Source organism: Calypte anna, chromosome 14, assembly GCF_003957555.1.
Source record: "Calypte anna isolate BGI_N300 chromosome 14, bCalAnn1_v1.p, whole genome shotgun sequence".
NCBI lineage: Eukaryota > Metazoa > Chordata > Aves > Apodiformes > Trochilidae > Calypte > Calypte anna.
In genome coordinates this window covers 7507964-7525475 of record NC_044260.1, presented here as the reverse complement: position 1 = coordinate 7525475, position 17512 = coordinate 7507964, and the positions used below count along the sequence as shown (strand labels likewise).

The 17512-nt window shown below is 42.0% G+C and overlaps 1 protein-coding gene across 2 annotated transcripts in view; it reads left to right on the top strand.

The window, feature by feature from the left end:
- Positions 1-17512, top strand: part of CARHSP1 (calcium regulated heat stable protein 1) — a 29889-nt gene that overhangs the window by 9984 nt on the left and 2393 nt on the right. For both annotated transcript variants that reach the window (XM_030460141.1, XM_030460140.1), the window contains exons 2-3: positions 8696-8888; positions 10835-10957. In XM_030460141.1, the coding sequence (XP_030316001.1) occupies positions 8716-8888; positions 10835-10957 (296 nt within the window). In that variant the 5' untranslated portion in view covers positions 8696-8715. The remainder of the gene's footprint in view (positions 1-8695; positions 8889-10834; positions 10958-17512) is intronic.

Below are 17512 nucleotides of genomic sequence, written 5' to 3'. Positions count from 1 at the left end.
ATCCCCTCTCCTATCTTACATGTGTATGTGTAAAAATGTTCAGTTTGATTTTAGTGGACTGTGTGTTTCTCTGCCTCTTGAGTGCTCTTTCAGCACAGGCTGAATATACATTTCATCAAGCCATCTTTGTCAGAGCAGTGAAGACAGTCTCTAAGGTTTCATACATGTGAAATGTAGTTTTAAAACTTTGCTGTAGTAGAAAAACTTGCTGTCTGTGCAGCCCAGCTGTACAGGGAGCAGTTGTGCTGCTGGAACCTGGGCAGGATTCAGGTAGGAAACTGGGACAGCATAGGACAGGAGGAGGCTTTAGTAGAAATCAAGAGCCCTTTCTTTGTTGCTCTATAGAAAGTGAGAATTTTCTTCACTCTTGTGCCAGATACAGAGGTTATTCTGTTTCCTAAGGTATATCAGTGAACTGTATATATCTATCAGTCATTAAATGCTATTGATGCAGGTTCCTGATGACATCTCAATCACAAACTTTCTGTTTAATTGACTTCTGAGAGATCTAATGAAAACATATGCAGGTTATCAGACTAGGGTACTTTACAGTATGTATGGGAGGTGTCAGGCATCAAGACTGTGAGATAGTCTGTACACTGGGACACCCAGAAAATAGAGTCAGGCCTGGCAAAAAAGAGTCTGGGGTCTGTGAGTGTCTTGTGGTGCTGGTGTGAGGATCAAGTTATTTGTGAGTGATTTCTGACTCTGTACCCTGCCATCTGCCACTTGCTGTAATGTTGGCAGATGGAATATCCTCAGAGGTTTATTTTTTTCTTTGACAATGCTTGCAGCCTCATAAATTTCCATGGTTATAGATTTTTGTAATGTGGACTGTTTTCCCTTGTTGAAAATGTTTATTAGGAAGGAAACACAATGAACTAGTTGTTCTAAGTAACAGTCAAGCTACATAAATATTTTAGGGGTTTTCAGTAGCCTTGAAACACTCCAAGTTGCACAGGAACAAACTTAGCCATAATCATGGCTGAATTGTGATGTGAGAGGAGGCTGAAAAAAGGAGAACAAAAGTTCCTAGACATTGGACACCTGAGAAATTTCTCATGTTTTGGCATAAATGTATTTTCCCCAAACGAAGTAAACCCTGGAATAAATTTACACGGGATGTGTCAGCCTGGAAGTAATGGCAGAGGAGAGAGGGAGGGCCTTCACACTCACAAAAGCCTTGAAGGAAGAGCTGAGTTGCAGAGCTCAAGAGCAAGGGCTGGCTCCCTGTTTAGTCATACATGGTACTTCATCTGGGAAATAGGTAAGCTTCCTGTGTTTGAATCTCTTTAGCAAGAATAGGATGAGATGCAGTAAATACTGCCTCTGATGTGTGATAGCAGAGTTCCAGCCAGCCAGCCTTGGCTAATGGAGGTGTGATGAAGGGAGCAGAAGTCCGTAGTGATCAGTGCAATGGCTCTGTGCCAGAGACCATAAAACAATGAACAGAGAATATCTGGTTTCTGGCCCAAACAGGCTGAAACTTTATAAATATTTGATACTAGTGGGGTTTATTGTCTAAAAATGAGTTAAGGCAGCCATTCAAGTGACAAATCAGGGGAGTGATTTAGAAATCCTAAGATGTGTTTTTAAAAGGCATTAAGTTTTCTTCCGTACTTTGTACATTCAGCAGTGATGATTCATGATCTGCCTGCAGCCATGCCTCAGACTGGCTCAGGTCTGGGCCATTTGCTGCCCCAGCAGCACCTGGATGGGTGTGACATCTGTCACCACAGTGATGGCTCCCACTGTACCTGGCTGGTGAGAGGGTGCTGTGTTCTGTCAGGATGCAGATAATGCAAGGGCTGATGTGCAGGTCTGTCTCCCAGACTTATTTCAAGTGTGGTGCTCTGTAACTTATGGATTTGCACGAGCAAGGAAACAAAGCTGTACACCCAGTCTTCTTGACTTACCATGGGCTTGCATTTCATGTGAGGTTATATTTCCACTGTACCATTTGGCTTGTTGCTGGAGATGCCCATGCTCACCCCATGAGGATGGGTTTCAATGTGCAGGACAAGCTAACTTTGTGTACAAGGCAGCTCTGGTGCAAAGCACAGCTCAGTGTGTTCCAGTCTGAGCCTTGTCAATGCTATGGGCCTGCTCCTCACAGCATTGCAGACTTTTCCCCTCTTTGACAGGGCAGGGTTCCTCAGAGCTGCCGAGGCAGCTTTTTTCCCCATGCTGTTTCCATGACTTTCTCATGCTGTTGTTATGGCCTTGTGCCTGTAGCCGTGACAGTGTGGGCATGGGGGTGCTCATGAGAACCCCTCTGGTTCTTGCCCTCCATGCCTTGTAGACTCTGGTCTGTACCAAAGTGAGGTGAACAGCACTGCAGGTGACAGTAATTTAAATACTTGATATGTGTAACATATATACAGTAATGTATGTGCACGGGAACTTGAGTCACTGGGCAACATTCGCACCCATTTAGCATGCACTAATTATTGCCATCATAGTCAGCCATCATCTTCAGCCTAACTTGGGAAATGCTCCCAGAGGAGGAACCTTTGCTTGGAGCTGTCATAGCGTGTCCAGGCTGGCCATGAGATTTCCATCCCTTTTAATCTCTTTAAATGCTCTAATGCTTTTAATGTTGTTTAAACAAAAAGGTAAGCAACATATTGTAAGCAGGCTGAAGTCTTCGACTTGTGCTGAGGGTTAGAAGAAGTATGTTGGTCTCAGGACAGCTCTGTGCCATTTCCAGCTTGATGACTGCTGCCCAGCATGGTCCCAAAGTCCTTACTGCCGGGTGATGCTGTGTCTGCTTCCACTGAAATATATTATGGACAATATATAAGATTGAGCATGGTCCTCCTCATATTACTGGGCACATTCTCTCTTTCGTGAGTGCTGTCACCTGTGACAGGTAACAAACCCCATCCAGGTACAGCCTCCTGTGATTGCTTACAAGTGAGGGACTCTGGATTACTCTGTTCTGGGCAGCTGGAAGCAAGAAGTTTATGCAGCATCAGTCATGGCAAATACTTGTTTTTCAGCAGCAGAGGGTCTTGTTTCCTCTGTATTTTTCACTGAATGAGTCACAAGGTATCGCCAGCTATTCTTCAGTATAACCATGAAGGTACCACTAGATATTCTTCAGTATAACCATAAACCAGTTGAAACATGTACCTAATCTAACTCGCCACTATTTTCCTTAACCTAAATGCATTTTCTTAAGTGCTTCTGGCAGCTTACATAAGCAGCAGAAAATACTAGACTGTCTGAAGTCTTGATATTTATCAACATACTTTATAGGCTGCTGATGACTTAGTTCCCCTCACACCCCTTTCTGTGGTCCCTCCTGTGCAGGGCTGGTTTGTGCTGAGTGGCCAGGATTGCGTTCAGACAAAGCAAACTGCTCACTAGAGGAGCAGAAGGGCAACCACACTGTTTGCAGAAAACGTGTTCACTCTGAGACTGTTGGGAAACAGCTGTTGCTGCTTAAGGTCAACCCTGTTTTAATCCAAATTAATTTGTATGCACAGACAAGCAAGAAGAATTTTCCTCCTTGTATTTTGCTTACCTTATAATTAAGCTTTTATTGGACTCGGGGATGGTTGCGCAATGTCCTGGTCTCCACTAATTGCTAAATCACTACAGTATGTGGATACTCCATTGCAGCCTCTAAGAATGTCATGTTTATACCATAGTCCTTTGTGTTGACATGTCACACGCGTGTTGCAACTCCTCTGAGTTTCAGTGTTAATTGAAATACCAGTACTAATTGTGGAAAGTTAGTCATGCATATTAAGCTGGAAGAGGAAGCTTTTTGGACCAGCTTTTTCGTAATTGCTTGTGTTTTGTAAGTGTTTGACACAGGAGTGCTCTGATTCTCTGTGGTGCTGGGATCCTTGTTTGCACCAGGGCCTAAGTGCCAGAAAGTGCTTTGGAAAGGAACTTGCAGGTGGGAGCAGTATTGGGGTTGAGCGGGTGCTTGGGTGCCTTGGAGAGGTGGCAGGGAGCTGGCAGTTACTTTAAAAGTAAGGAGGTCATGGAAGGGGTCATGGTACCTTCAGTCTTTCAGTAGATGAGAGCAAGGGACATACTTTTGGGAAAGTGTGACTCTGGAGCAGAGTCAGTCTCTGCAGCACTTGCCCTGTACCATCGAGCCGTGTTTTTTCCCTTACTGGGAAAAGCTTGTAGCTTTCAGCAGAAAGACAAGGCAAGGCTCAGGGTTTGTTTCTGCAGTTTCCTTAGAGACTGAAAGAAATGCAACTACATGGAATAAGTTTGTAAACCAGAACATTTAAAAGTAAATCAATTAAAAAGAGTTCTTGACATTGTTTCTAAATCCAAGGATAGCCCAGAAAACAAATTTTCAGATGTCAGCAGTCCTCTAAGAGGTTAAAATGAAAGAGATCGCTTCCAGCTCAAAGCAGCTGCTCTTGGGGTACAGATACCTTGCTCTCTTTTTGAGGAAAGTCCTGGCTTTCCAAGTGTATGTGTTCAGTGCTCCCCAGTTTGTAGACCATCATGGCACATTCTCAAAGTGGCTCCTCCAAACAGTGTCATGTCCAGACTAAGGAGGTCAGAAAGAGCTTTTTCTCTGTGCTGGAGCACAAAGCAAGCAGAGGGATGCTTCCTGCAGATGAGTGCTGTGCCTGCTGGAGCTGTTCCAGCATCTGTTGTGTGCAAAAGAAACTGTTCAGATGGGAGATTTCCTGCAGTCTGTCACCCTGCCCTATCCGTTCTGGCTTTTTTCTAGGCATTTCCTTTAATTAAAATTGAGACTCAGTTTCTGTGGTAGTGTTTTGCTGGTCAGAATGGGTAACTTCCCCAAACCAGTTATTTTTAAGGCATTTTTAGAGGTATGGGGTAGATTTACTAGAAGAAGAATGCACGGATATAGAGAAATGATGGTGGCACTTACATAACCCCAACGTTAATTACTTCGATAGTTTTTTTTTTAGTGTTTTATGGAGAATTTTAGAAGTTTCTCCAGAATGTATTACACACTGTGCTTTGTAGGCCACCTGTTACAAATGACATTTTGTGGTCTCTTTTTGTATACATTGGACAATGGTTACGGAAAAGGTATGATAAAATATTTTTGCTTCATATAAAATTTTCTTTGCTAATTGTGCTAATATAAAAATGTTAATTTTTTATATTGTTTCAATGATACTCCTGTGCTTTATTTGTATTTTAGTTTGGTGCATACATACAAATTAAATAAATCATGTTGATGGAAGATAAATGATGCATGTTGATGTAAGGGGAGATTTAAGAGTGGCATGTGGTTGGAGTTTCCTTAAGAGCCTGAGAATACCTAAAGGCAAATATTTTGCTGGCTCAAGCAGGAGAGAGATACTGTCTGTATTGTATCTCATCTCTGTCATACCTGGAATCTCATGCTGCTGGGCTTTTTGTAGCTATGGTTTGCTGCTATGAAATACTGGCTGCCCTCCCAAGGCAGAGCAAGCAGGACACTCATGGGGAGCTCAGGCAGAGTGCTCCATTAGCACTGCTTAGGGTTCATGTGGCATCCTCCTTGCCATGGGAAAGTGGAGAGTGGTGGCTGGACTGGAGTGACAGGATGTGAGGCGGTGGGCTTATGAGAGATGTAAGAGAGTAGGTTTGTAGAGGGGAAGATCTTCATGGCTGCTGAGGAAGGGACAGTAGGTAGTTGTCTGAGTCCCAGAGGTGACTCGATTTGCAGAGAATCAGTTCAGAACCCAGGATAACATCTGGAAAGCGTCTTTGAAGACTGCCATTAACTGCACTTGGAAGGTAAAACTTCTGTGAAGGGGAAGAGTGGGAGGGCACGGGTGGGGGTGTGGGGTTTCAGTTTGTTTGCTGGAGGTTTCCTGTGTAAACACTGCCCAGCCTCAGAGTGCTTCCAGCTGTGCCTCCAGGTGGGGATAGAGTTTCTACTGCTTTCAGGGTGCTGCCAGGGTAGATGAACTAATCTTTGTACAATGTCAAGACAGTGGCCACACCAGAACAAACTGAAATAGCTAAGCTCCACCTTTGCCTTAGAAAATGTTCAGATGAAGTGCCCTTCTGCCCTGGGCAAGCTGAGATGGGGTTCTTAAGAGGCAGGAGCTGCTGTCATTCCACTTTATGCAGTGCACATGGTAAAACTTGGTAATTCAGTGTCCAATCCTTTTCACTGAATCCAAGTTTTATGATTGCTGGAGAAGACCAAGAGGCAAACAGATGTGCTGATGCACTTGCATGTGCAGTGGCACAACACACATGCAGTATAGGGGTTGCTGAGCTGTAGTGTAGCCACAGGCTTCCTATTGCTGTTTACTTGTATCCACTCCTCTTCTGAGCTGTACTGGTTTGCTGCAGTGGGGGTGAAGTGGAGCATAGCAGCATAGCAGCTCCTGGGTGCCTCCGGCTGTGTGCTTTTGTGTATCAGCTCTCACTGAGCTCTGATCATGATTTAGAACTCGTGTAATAGAAATTATGAGAGTCGAGGCCATTCATCTACTTTGGCTATAGGCAGAGAATAAAAAGGGGATTTGTACAGTGAAATGGCACTGAATGTTCTACATTACTGTTTTATTTTAGGTTTACGGAGCTGAAAGCACAAAAGTAACATAAATGGGAATCATAGCATACGTTAGCACATGTCTAACTCCATTTAGCCTTCTTGCTTTGTGGTTCATCTGTGCTTTAAAGAAAGGGAAAATTCTACTGTCTCTCTACCCTTGTTTGAGGAAGAAGATAGGCACTACTTTGTGGTTCTATTGTATTGCTGTAGGTGGATGAGTAGCTCTGCATTTTCATTGTCACCTGACAAGCTGGTATATATTTAGATTAGGAGAGAAAATGTGCAGCTCTGAAAGCTGCATTTTCACTTGGGCAAAGACCAGCTCGTATGTGCTGAGTTATCAAAATAAGATTTTAATTGTTTGCTCTTATTTTTCGTGTGACTTATTTGAGCTATAGTCCTGCTATGTTAAACATGCTTTCCCTGAAAGCAAGGCACCCAAAGGAGAGGTCTTCCAAATCTGGGGAGGCTTCCTCTGTACCAACCATCACAGCAGATCTCTTTGGAGGAAGAGAAAATCCTGTCCCTTTGGTGTTACCATCTCAGTCTCAGCTGGACATGCAACGCTGGTGGGCAGGGCATTATCCTGTGGGTGGCAAACATTATCTGTATTATTGAAACACAATCTGTAAACCTGTGGTTTTGTTTTCAGCTGAACTGTTACTCTTGAGAATAGTGTTGAAAGCTCAAACTGGTACAGGAGGGAACATGATTATCCACTTTTATCCGCTCAGCAACCTGAGCAATTAAACACAAAAGCCTTTATTCTCTGGTGACTTGATTCTTAAGAGGCCTTTTTAATTTTAGTCCCTAATTTCAGGAAGAAATAATAGGAATTTGTCATTGACAAGAAGGGTGTATGTGAAGGATCCACTCCATAATTCATGGGTTGAGGAATGTAGGTGTTAAAAGGAGGGTGTGTAATAGATATGAGAGATTTCAGTTCAATGAAATTATTGGCCTTAGAGGTAGCTTTCTTTTTTTACCTTCATATTTTCTTGAGCCAGATAGCCATACTCCTCACTAACTCATCCAGATATCTGATATTTCTAGATTTTCTTAAGTAAAAGTGTGGTGTATTACTGATTATTTCTATACCACTTACTCCCCTTCCAATGCAGGTGAGGACTTGCACAATAATACCAGAGCAGTGCTGACTGATTTATCTTCTTTCTGCCACTTCTGTACCTGTAAGCCATGCATTCTTGTATGGAGAAGTGTTGCTGTTTTTTATCAGCCTTCTTTCAATGTATTTTGGGAGTTTTGCTTGTTGTGTTATAAGACCTGTATTGCTGTTGGTGTGTTGAGAAAGGGGCCTTCTCCCTCCTCTGCTGTGTGTCATGTATAGGAACAAATCTGACATGGACTGCTGGGGTTCTAAATGCAAATGTGGATTATTGGCTTCCTCATTGCTGGAAGATTGTAGCAGACTCAGCCCTACCAAAGGGGACAGCTGGGTCTGCCAGGTCTCCCCAAGCTGCAGAGGTCACCTCCTCACAGTCAGCCACTGCCTCCCGGCTTTTTTTGTTGGCAGAGAAAATAAACTGTCTGCCTCTGCCTGAAGTGAATTAAGTAGCACTCATTCTTCTTGCAGCCAAGGTGAACGTGGTATGACTGACCTCTGATAGAGCCTTGCCAATAGTTGAGCCACAGCAATGAACTTAGTATTGGTGATTGCACAGCAAAATTAACCTCCAGCAGTGGAGGCACAGCCTTTATTTCAGCATTTCTTGTTCTGGTGTTTCTTTCTTGTAATGTATGTTTGTGTGCAGATGCAGGAAGCTGCTCTGTGGCCCAATTCCATCTATCTGGGAGCTGCAGGGGGCACACCAGAATCGAGTGTTGAGACTGAGTTCTGTTTCAGGAGCCTGTAAGGCAGGAATAAGCAAATACATGTTAGCTGTAGAGAAATCTGTTTTCAGTGGAGCTTCTTAGTACAGCTTACAAAAGCTGTGAAGTTTTAAAAAACAAACTTAAAAAAACAAAACCAAAACAAAAAACCAAAAACCAAACCAAAACAAAAAAACCCCACCTCACTCATACAAAGCAGGAGCATTTCGTGCAACTGTGTCCGTGTGTATGTCTGTGGGAAGTGAGTCATATTCGTACAAAATCAACAGTGGAAGAGTTTGTGACTTTTATGACAGTTCCCATTTTGGGCTAATCCGGATCTCTTCCTCTCTCTAGGTTTTCCTCAGGCATCAGGAATGTCTTCTGAACCCGCTTCATCTGCCTCCCAGCAGTCTCCCACCTCTCCACCCTCACCCAGTTCTCTCCATCTGCCTGAAAACCACAGGGGGAGAGATCGCTCCCCATCACCCATGAGAGGGTACCTCATCCCCAGTCCTCTGCCCACCCGACGGACCAGGACATTTTCAGCGTGAGTACTGGGAAACCTGCAGTTCAGAGACACAACCAAGTCATTGCCTTTGGACAGAATGTTCATTCCCATGCTGAGATGAAGGGAGTTAGGGCGATGGTTGTATCTGGAAGAAGCAGCCTTCCAGTAACTGAAGGGGGCCTACAAGAAAGCTGGAGTAGGATTTTTTGCACAGGTGTGCAAAAGGCACGAGGACAAGGGGCAATGGTTTAAATCTTGAAGAGGGGAGATTTAGATTAGATATTAGGAGAAAATTATTTATTTTGAGAGTGATGAAACAGTGAAACAGGTTGCCCAGCAAAGTTGTGGATGTCCCTTCCCTGGAAGGGAGGCTTTGAGCAACCAGGTCTAGTGGTAGGTGTCCTTGTCCTTGTCATCTAGTTCCCAGTTTAAGGTCTCTTTCAACCCTTGCCATGAAGAAAAAAAAGAACAGCAGCAGAAAAATTTATATTAGTTCCGTAAGCCTTCAAATGCCTTAAATTTTGTAAAGGAAATACATTGCTAGAAGGAACATAATTTACTTGATAATTGGGATTGCTGTATTAATTTGCCCTGAAAACCAAAATAGCTCTAAATTTTTGTTACTTTTTTTTAGTATTCTCTTTAAACAAGAGGAACTCTTTATGACCTCTGGCTTCACAGTTGTGTGGGAAAGATGAATGAGACAAGCAGTGCTTTTATTATTCAGTGACATCATTTAATTTTGGTTCATTGCAAGTGTTGGGCCTTATCCCCCACAGTGCTTTATCTCTTTGAAAGATGCAGCTGAACTCTGACAGCTTACTTAGGGCAATGAGTGCTTTCCTGTGTAATCATAAGCTTTACAGAGCTGGAAACTAAGTGATTTAATGAAGATTTCTTCTTTCTTTAACACATTCAACTAAATTTCTTTAGTGTTAGTTTGACTTAAGGTGCAAAGCTTTTATCACATTTTTAGTGATTTTTTTTCAGACTTCAGTAAATTTTAAACATTTGGGAAAATTATGCCAAAGTTGCCATGAAACATGTAACCAAATGGCAACAAAATCACTGAGTCTGAAGAATCACACTAAAGTCCTCGTAACAGAGAAGCTACCTACTGGGTAGTCATGGCATGAGAAGCTCCTGATCTAGTAACGTGTCTGCGTTAACCACATTAAGATGTCTAAAACAGTTGGTTTCATTAATGAAAGTGATTTTGTGTCCCTGGAGATTCATCTCAGCATATTTGATGAGGAAAATAATTCAGTCACTCAGTTTTCAGGATGGGTAATAGTTCATGCAAGTCACTTTTCTTGATGGCAGTAAGTCACCTGAAAGGTTTGTCTTCAAATCTGTCTCATTTTAAAATACAGGTCCCATGATAGTGGAGGAGGAAATCAGTCTTGAGCCTTGGTGTTATGCATTCCAGTTATGCTTTTCAGCCTGGTGGAGTCATTTGGAAGTGAAATACTGACTTCACTGGCTCCTAGTCTGACAGGATATAGACAGATATTAAAGCTCTTTTCCAATCTAAATAATTCTATGGCTTCATGCAGAAGGGTACACATTTATACATGTCTGTGTTCACTGCATTTTTTCAATACTACATGTATGCACATGGTGTTAAGTTTGTGAAAGCACATACAACACCTAGGTGCACATTGGAACTCCTGAATTCATTGAAGGTACAAAGTGCCTTATGTTTAGTATAGTGTCTAAAAGAAAATTTGTCACGGTGATACAGGAGATGGATTCAAGGTGGCAACTGTTGGATTTATAATGCTAGCAAACATCATTATCTCCTTTAAAAAGGCTACAGGAAAATGCATGCAGTGTAACACACTATTGGAACAGTTGTTACAGAGTATAGTCACTAGGAATGAGTATTTGGGCTATTACCTAAATCTGCCACTGTGCTGTGGCTGACACCTGGAAGCTGTTGTATCTCTGCTCAGCAATGACCACTCTTGTGCTTTCTTTCACAGAACTGTGAGAGCATCAGAGGGTCCCATCTACAAAGGAGTCTGCAAATGCTTCTGTCGCTCCAAAGGCCATGGCTTCATTACCCCTGCAGATGGAGGGCCTGACATCTTCGTACACATCTCTGAGTGAGTCATCTAGGTGGCTGAGGAAGGGTGGAGATTTGGTTTGCCTTAATTACTGAGTGCTTTTTGACTTTTCAGATAGAATAATGTTTTATAATTTGTCAAATTTACCTCAGCAGAGAGGAGTCCTGCAGATGTTACTTGCAGTGTAGATTAGGCTATTTTTTCCTGTAATATTATAAATCTATTGAGTTAAAAACTAGAAGATGATCCTGTCAAATATCTTAGACTAAGATGCAGTTTCACCCAGAGACTTGCATTTGCCTGAAGCAGATAACTATGGTGTATTTAATTTAAAGATTTATAACACTGAGAATTCACTACTTTTACTTTACACTGCTTGTACTATTATTAGCTAAAGGTTATTTACGTTTATTGTTAAGAAAAATCATACTTTTTCTTCCTTGAATTTGCCTAGCTTTCTTTTTGAGCTAAAGCTTTCTCTGTTCATTAGTACCTCCACTTTGTTGAAGAGATTAAGCTTTTCCAGTCTCTCACCGAGTACTTTTTCTCCAGTCTAAATCAGTATTTACACTGTACTCATACTTTCAATATATGGAGATAAAATTTCCTCCAGGCTTTTTCTCTTTCTCTCTCTGTACATCCCATAATCACATTAGCCCTCCCATCCCTAGTCTTTTGCTGAGTTATCTGCTCTAACCTCAGCATCCTTTACAGAGTCAGTTAGTTTGGTGCAGTCCCAGACAGAGCCTGACATCTCCAACAGCAGTGTTTGCATTCCTTGTTCCTAGATGGATGACTTCATATTTGATTGTACTGCAGCACATCTTACTCGAACAGGCCCTGCCTGCCAGAGGATCCAGATTATGCTCATTTACTGCATTGTCTTCTTTATTTATCCCTTGACTAATCTGTAAGGGTGTGTATTCAAATTACTCAATATTTATTCTTCAATAACATCTTTTAACTATCACCAGTTTTCAGTATACATACTGTTTGTGTTGTTGAAGCAGTATAATCTTTAATTGCTTGGAGTGGTTATTCAGTGGTAAGTCAACAAAAGTCTTAGCACAGCTACTCCCATTGCCACAGCCATCTTTCCTGCTTGTGTGTATAGCACGTGTCCTTGGAGAAGGAGCATATTGACCTTCTTGAACTTTTCTGAAGTCTTACTGCACAATGGGCATTGGTTTGCCAATGCTTTTTAGGACTTGTAAGTGGAAATAGGCTGAGTGATCTGGTTTAAGTGTTCAAACCAAGGAAATGTTATTTATATCTTCTCTTTCTTTCATCTCATGCAAATGCACATTTTCTCCATATTTCTTTAATAACTTAAAAATAGGGTTTTTTTATATCATTATATCAGCTTTAAAATTTTACTGTGAACATCTAATCTGACCTCTACAGTTACTGATCAAAGGTCTAGTTACAAGACTGAAGTGTGTGCTTTATGCCACTTTTCTAGGCTCAATTCTGTTCCTTCGAAGCCAGCAGAATTTTTTTTTCTGTTGAAATAGGACTGGCTCACTTTGTTTCTAATGCAGATATTGTCTCAGTAAAAAATAGCTGATGTTTCTGCCTCAACCTCTGAGTAAAAAGTGCTATTATTGAAGTACTGAAGGTTTCAGCACATTGTGTTCTTTAATTACTCTGAGTGTATTTGAATTGTTGGAAATGGCTTTTACTGCTAGAGTGTGGTGGTATCACTGTCTTAACTCTGATGCAAGGCAGCACTGGAAAGGCAAGTTAATAATGCCTTTTTTCAGTTTGTTTTACAGTGAGTTAGAAACATTGTTCTTTACTAATGGGAATTGCTTATTACAGCAGCATTCTGTAACCATCTGTTACTGGCATTGGAGGGGACTCCAAGGACTCTGGTTTGCCTAATGAGTTTCAGATATTGGTTATGTTTACCATATGACTTTTTTTCTACCAGTTTTACCCAGCTAAATGTGAGTGTGAGACATCAATCTGTTCACTGTCTCAGTGCAGTTTAGGCATCTACTTGTGAAATGAAAAAGGATTGTTTCTTCTGAATCAATTTTTCCTGACAGCTAGGTTTTCAGGAATGTGGAAAAAATGGTATGCCAGTTTGGATTCAGCAAGATACTGTTCCTCTGTGTTCATCACTGAGATGTGATGGCTAATGAAGGATTTGATCATTGGGACCAGCTTGTGCAGATGAATATATTTCTAAACATAAAAAATAAATTTGAGGAGTTAAACTTTTTTCTTCCTTAAGCTTTGGGGAACTGTAGGGTTACGCATCAATGAAAATGTCTTCCATGAAATGGGATGTCTGTATCCTATAGTTTTCCATCTATTAACTGATTAGGTAAAAATATACCAAACTGGACAGTTAACCACAGCAGCCTTGAGTTCTCTGGAAATGCTGACATCATTCACAGGTGGTAGCATTTCCTTTTAGAGCCATCCTTCTGCAGCAGATAGAGGCATGGTGATTGCTCTGGTGGCAGTAGCTTCCTGGAAGAGCATTTCATGACAGAACCTTCTTGGGACAGTCTGGGGGTAAAGTGTCTGCAGCTGAAACCCTGTGCCACAACTACTGTGCTTGAGATGAACAGATTAGAGCCAGCTGCTGCACACTGACCTGAGCAGCTGCTCAGCCTGCAGACTGGTGGTTTGGTGAAGCAAGAAACCTGCTGCACCCCTACCAGCCAGCCATGGCCTCACTGCTGCCTTTTGCACAGTGAGTCCTGCTTCCTTGTGTTTAGTGGAAACACTACTCCAGTTGGTATAAACAATTGTGCTAGGAAAATGTTATGGCTGTTGAGTTTGGCGAGATGTTGTTTTTCTCCATTTAAGTCTTTACCTTTCTCCAGAACAGAAAACAAAATGTTCTTGCTAGTAGTACGTGTACCCTAGCTGACAAGTGTGGGGATGGAGGAGTTGCTGAGATGGTAATTCAAGATAATGTCTCTGAAAAGCTGGAAGAAAAGGCAAACTCATTTGCCTCAAGTGAAAATTTAAAAAAGCCTTTAATTATGTTTTTAGTAGTGACATGTACTGTTCATGCTTTCATTTCCACCAGCCTCTATCATGATCCACTGTCACCAAATTGATGGTGTTATTGTATCATCAGTGCTGAGAACTGTATCCTATGTGATATCTTCATCTCCTCTGTTGATTGTTTGTTTTTTTGTGGTGGGAGTAAATCAGCTCTCACAGATATGAGCCAGTTTGGTTACTGAAACTGAACAGCTGTGGTGGCTTTGGTGTCACTCTTGCCACTCTTCCTGTAAATGTGGCTCATTTCCAGGGAGCAGACCAGCAATCCTTGCAGTGTTGGCTGTTGTGGCCCACACCTTGTGCTGAGGTTGGGGCTGCCTGTTCGTATCAGCTTGTCTTCCAAAGGTGGGTTCCAAGGGCATGGAGCAAGGGGAGTGGGAGGAGATGGAATGGTATCTTAGTCACAGACCAGATGACGTGCTTTAGAGCACTGCATAAGAATCCCACTCTTCTATTTTCCCAGCATATTCTGGGCCTTTGCATTTGACTGGGATTTGGACTGAAGCCTACATACCTGCAAGGACAAAGCAAGGAGGTAGTTCACCAGAGAACAGTGACCAATGAATGACCACATTCTTGGTTTTTTAAAGATTTTATTTTGCAAAAGCATCTGGTTTAATGGAGCAGAAAGAAATGTGCAGTGCTTGTGGGTTTTCTGCTGTTTGTTAGTGCTTAGCTCTGAAAGGGAAAATGCTGCATTGCAGAGAGGACTTCAGGCTGTCCTTCAGGCTGGATTCCTGACCCCATGCGTAGTGATGTCTTTGGAGAACTGACTTTGTACTTCCCATGGGACATTGACACACAGTACCCTTGGGTCCCTGTAGAGATTCTGCGTTTACGGCACTTTGCTTGTGTATTGTTATGATGTCAGGAGACTGTGCATATAATGCCTCCAGCTCAGGAGTACTGAAGAGCACAGAAATTATCTTTCAGTGGTCTCCCAAGTGATGATACAGTCCCATTCTGCTGTTGCAGCTCCGTTTCTGGCTACACTGGACCCTACACTGTAGCTCTACCGTCAGCCACATCTTCTTGCAGGGAGGAACCCAGCTGCTTCTCTGCTGCATTGAGGAGCAAGCTGACTTGGAACTTTTCATGTCCATTGAGAGATCATCTTTTCATGCTCCTTTCTTTCCTCTGATTATCTGCCAGATCACCATGTTTAATGCAAACCATTAATGCCACATCTCTCCTTCAGGCTCTTCTGTAATGCTGCTCACCTGATGAGGTATAGCAATATGGGCTGGAAATTAACTGATAATTAGAAACAAACAGAGCTGAATCTGTGCTGAGAGAATGAACCTTTCTGATTTCTCTGCTTTTTCTGTGAATTAGCAGCAAAACAGTTTCTGCTGGCTGCAGCGGACTGCTTTGGGGCTGTTGGGGTATCTGAGCTTTCTGATCTCCTTTAAAATATTTAAGGCACTTGATGACTTAATTGCTTTGGTCTGCACTCTTCCTTTCCTGACATGCTCCCTTTCTAGTGCCTTGTTGCATCTGTTGAAGTTTCTGAAGTAGATTAACTGTGGTGGGGAGGAGAGGCAGCAGAATACCAGATCTTACTAAAGAAAAATCTGGAAATGAATAGGACATGGATAGCGTTTCCCTAAGTGTTCCCCACATTCCCTGATTGGCTTAGAAATCTCAGATGGCACTGATCTGTGAGGAGAATCAACTTCCTGTGGTCACTGGAAGGCAAAACCTTCCCAGAATACATGCTTCCTGGGAGGTGTTTTGAGGTGTTAAATCAGCTTTAGGAAGGCTACAAAATAATCTGGTCTTTTTATCCATGGGAAGTGGGTGTGTGGTGTGATCTGTGGCACTCTTATTGACCAGCAAGACTCTGAATTCACTGAAAACTCGATTGAAAATGTTTCTGTGTGAGTTAGTCTTTGTCCCAAGAGGTTTAACTAGAGCCCTGAAATATGAATAGCAGCTGTGAGAAAGAACTAGAACATTCCTTATTTAGGTAATTTCCTAATAACCTCCCACTTCCCTAAAAATAGTGCAGGATAAAATGCTTCACCATACCAGACTGGCGCTGAACTGGGAAATGGGAATTGCTGGATAATCTAAAACTCACTCTCTTCTGACACTGACACTGACACTAGCACCAGGAAGGCATTTCCTATTCTAGTTTAATTTATTGAAGTGTCTCAAAGATGCTGGTTACATAGATGCCCATTATTTTGAATAGAGCATTCATACCAATCTCTTAAATAGCAGTGAAAACCTGTTTTCCTCTAGATCAACATTTAACATACAGCTAGGGTAAAAGTAAAAAATACAGATCTAAAAATATTTAATCAATAGATGGCATCAAAAAACTCCTTGTTTAACTTCCCCTACCAAATTTTCCAAGTAATTTATGATGTATATAGAGTGACTGTTGCAGGCTGAATCTTTTCCAAGATTTCTATTTCCTTTCTCTTGTCTTCCCCAATTCATTTCCCTCCCAGTGCTTAAGGCAATTGCTTCCAAACAGAGAATCTTCTCCTGCAGCTTTGTGTGAGGCTCTCCCTGCAATGCAACAAGATCTCATCACCTTTCAAGTGCCATTCTTTTGTTCTTTCTTTATACTCACAGTAGTACTGCACAATCAGAATGTTGTTTGTTCCTGCTTCTAAGCATCACATAGCAAGAACAATGCTGGTGTAAGTCTACATGTGTCCCAGAAGCAGCATTTGGTGAACAATACTGTGCTGTGAGCAGTGTTCAAACAGGTTTGCTCAGGCTGCAAACTAAAAGCTTTGTTACCTTGCTTTTCATGTGCACTGGGGGCAATGAGTTAAAAATCTCATACTCAATAGGCACCAAGAGTAATGGGTTATCAGAAAGCTGCAGGAAATAAAAGAATATCTGATCTGTGGGAGACAACTTTGAAGGCAAAAGTAAAAATTTGAGCACTTTGTGTGGCTGCAACATTTTTACAGACCTGTACAAAAGACAGGCCTGATCTTAATGAGATAAGCTCACCTCAACAAGCAAGAAATAAGTAAGACAAACTAGGGGATAAGGAGAAGCTGTGGGGTTGAACAAGGTTTTATCACAAGGCTCTGCCTCTTGTAGTGTCAATTTGGATAAGGAAAAAATCCAATAAAGGATGTGATGCTATGAGCATAGTGCTTGGTCCTGTGCTTTCTAGAGTAGAAAAGTTATCTTTCTGGGTAATTCTCAGGGCTGTCCAGATATTGGGGCTAATACGATCTGTTTAGAAGAAGGAACAGGAGTAATCAACCTCGTGGTTCCCTACAGTAATAGAAACATCTGTGGGGTAAAATTCCTGGGTGGTACGAGTATGTTTTCAGTATGCTGTCAGGGAAGGCAAATAACAAACTCAGTGGTGTTTATCTGTTCACAAATACAAGAGTTCCTGAGAAACAGTGAAAAACAAAACCCCTCAGACAAGAAATATAAAGCCTGGGTTGTCAGAGAAGGGGCACCTTAGCATGGGATCCTGTAGGTACATTAAAAGAAAGGACAGAGAATCAAGGTAATGCAGATTGGAAGGAACCTCTCTTGTCTTCATGCTGGGATCTTTATTAAAAAGCTCTAATCTTGAACACA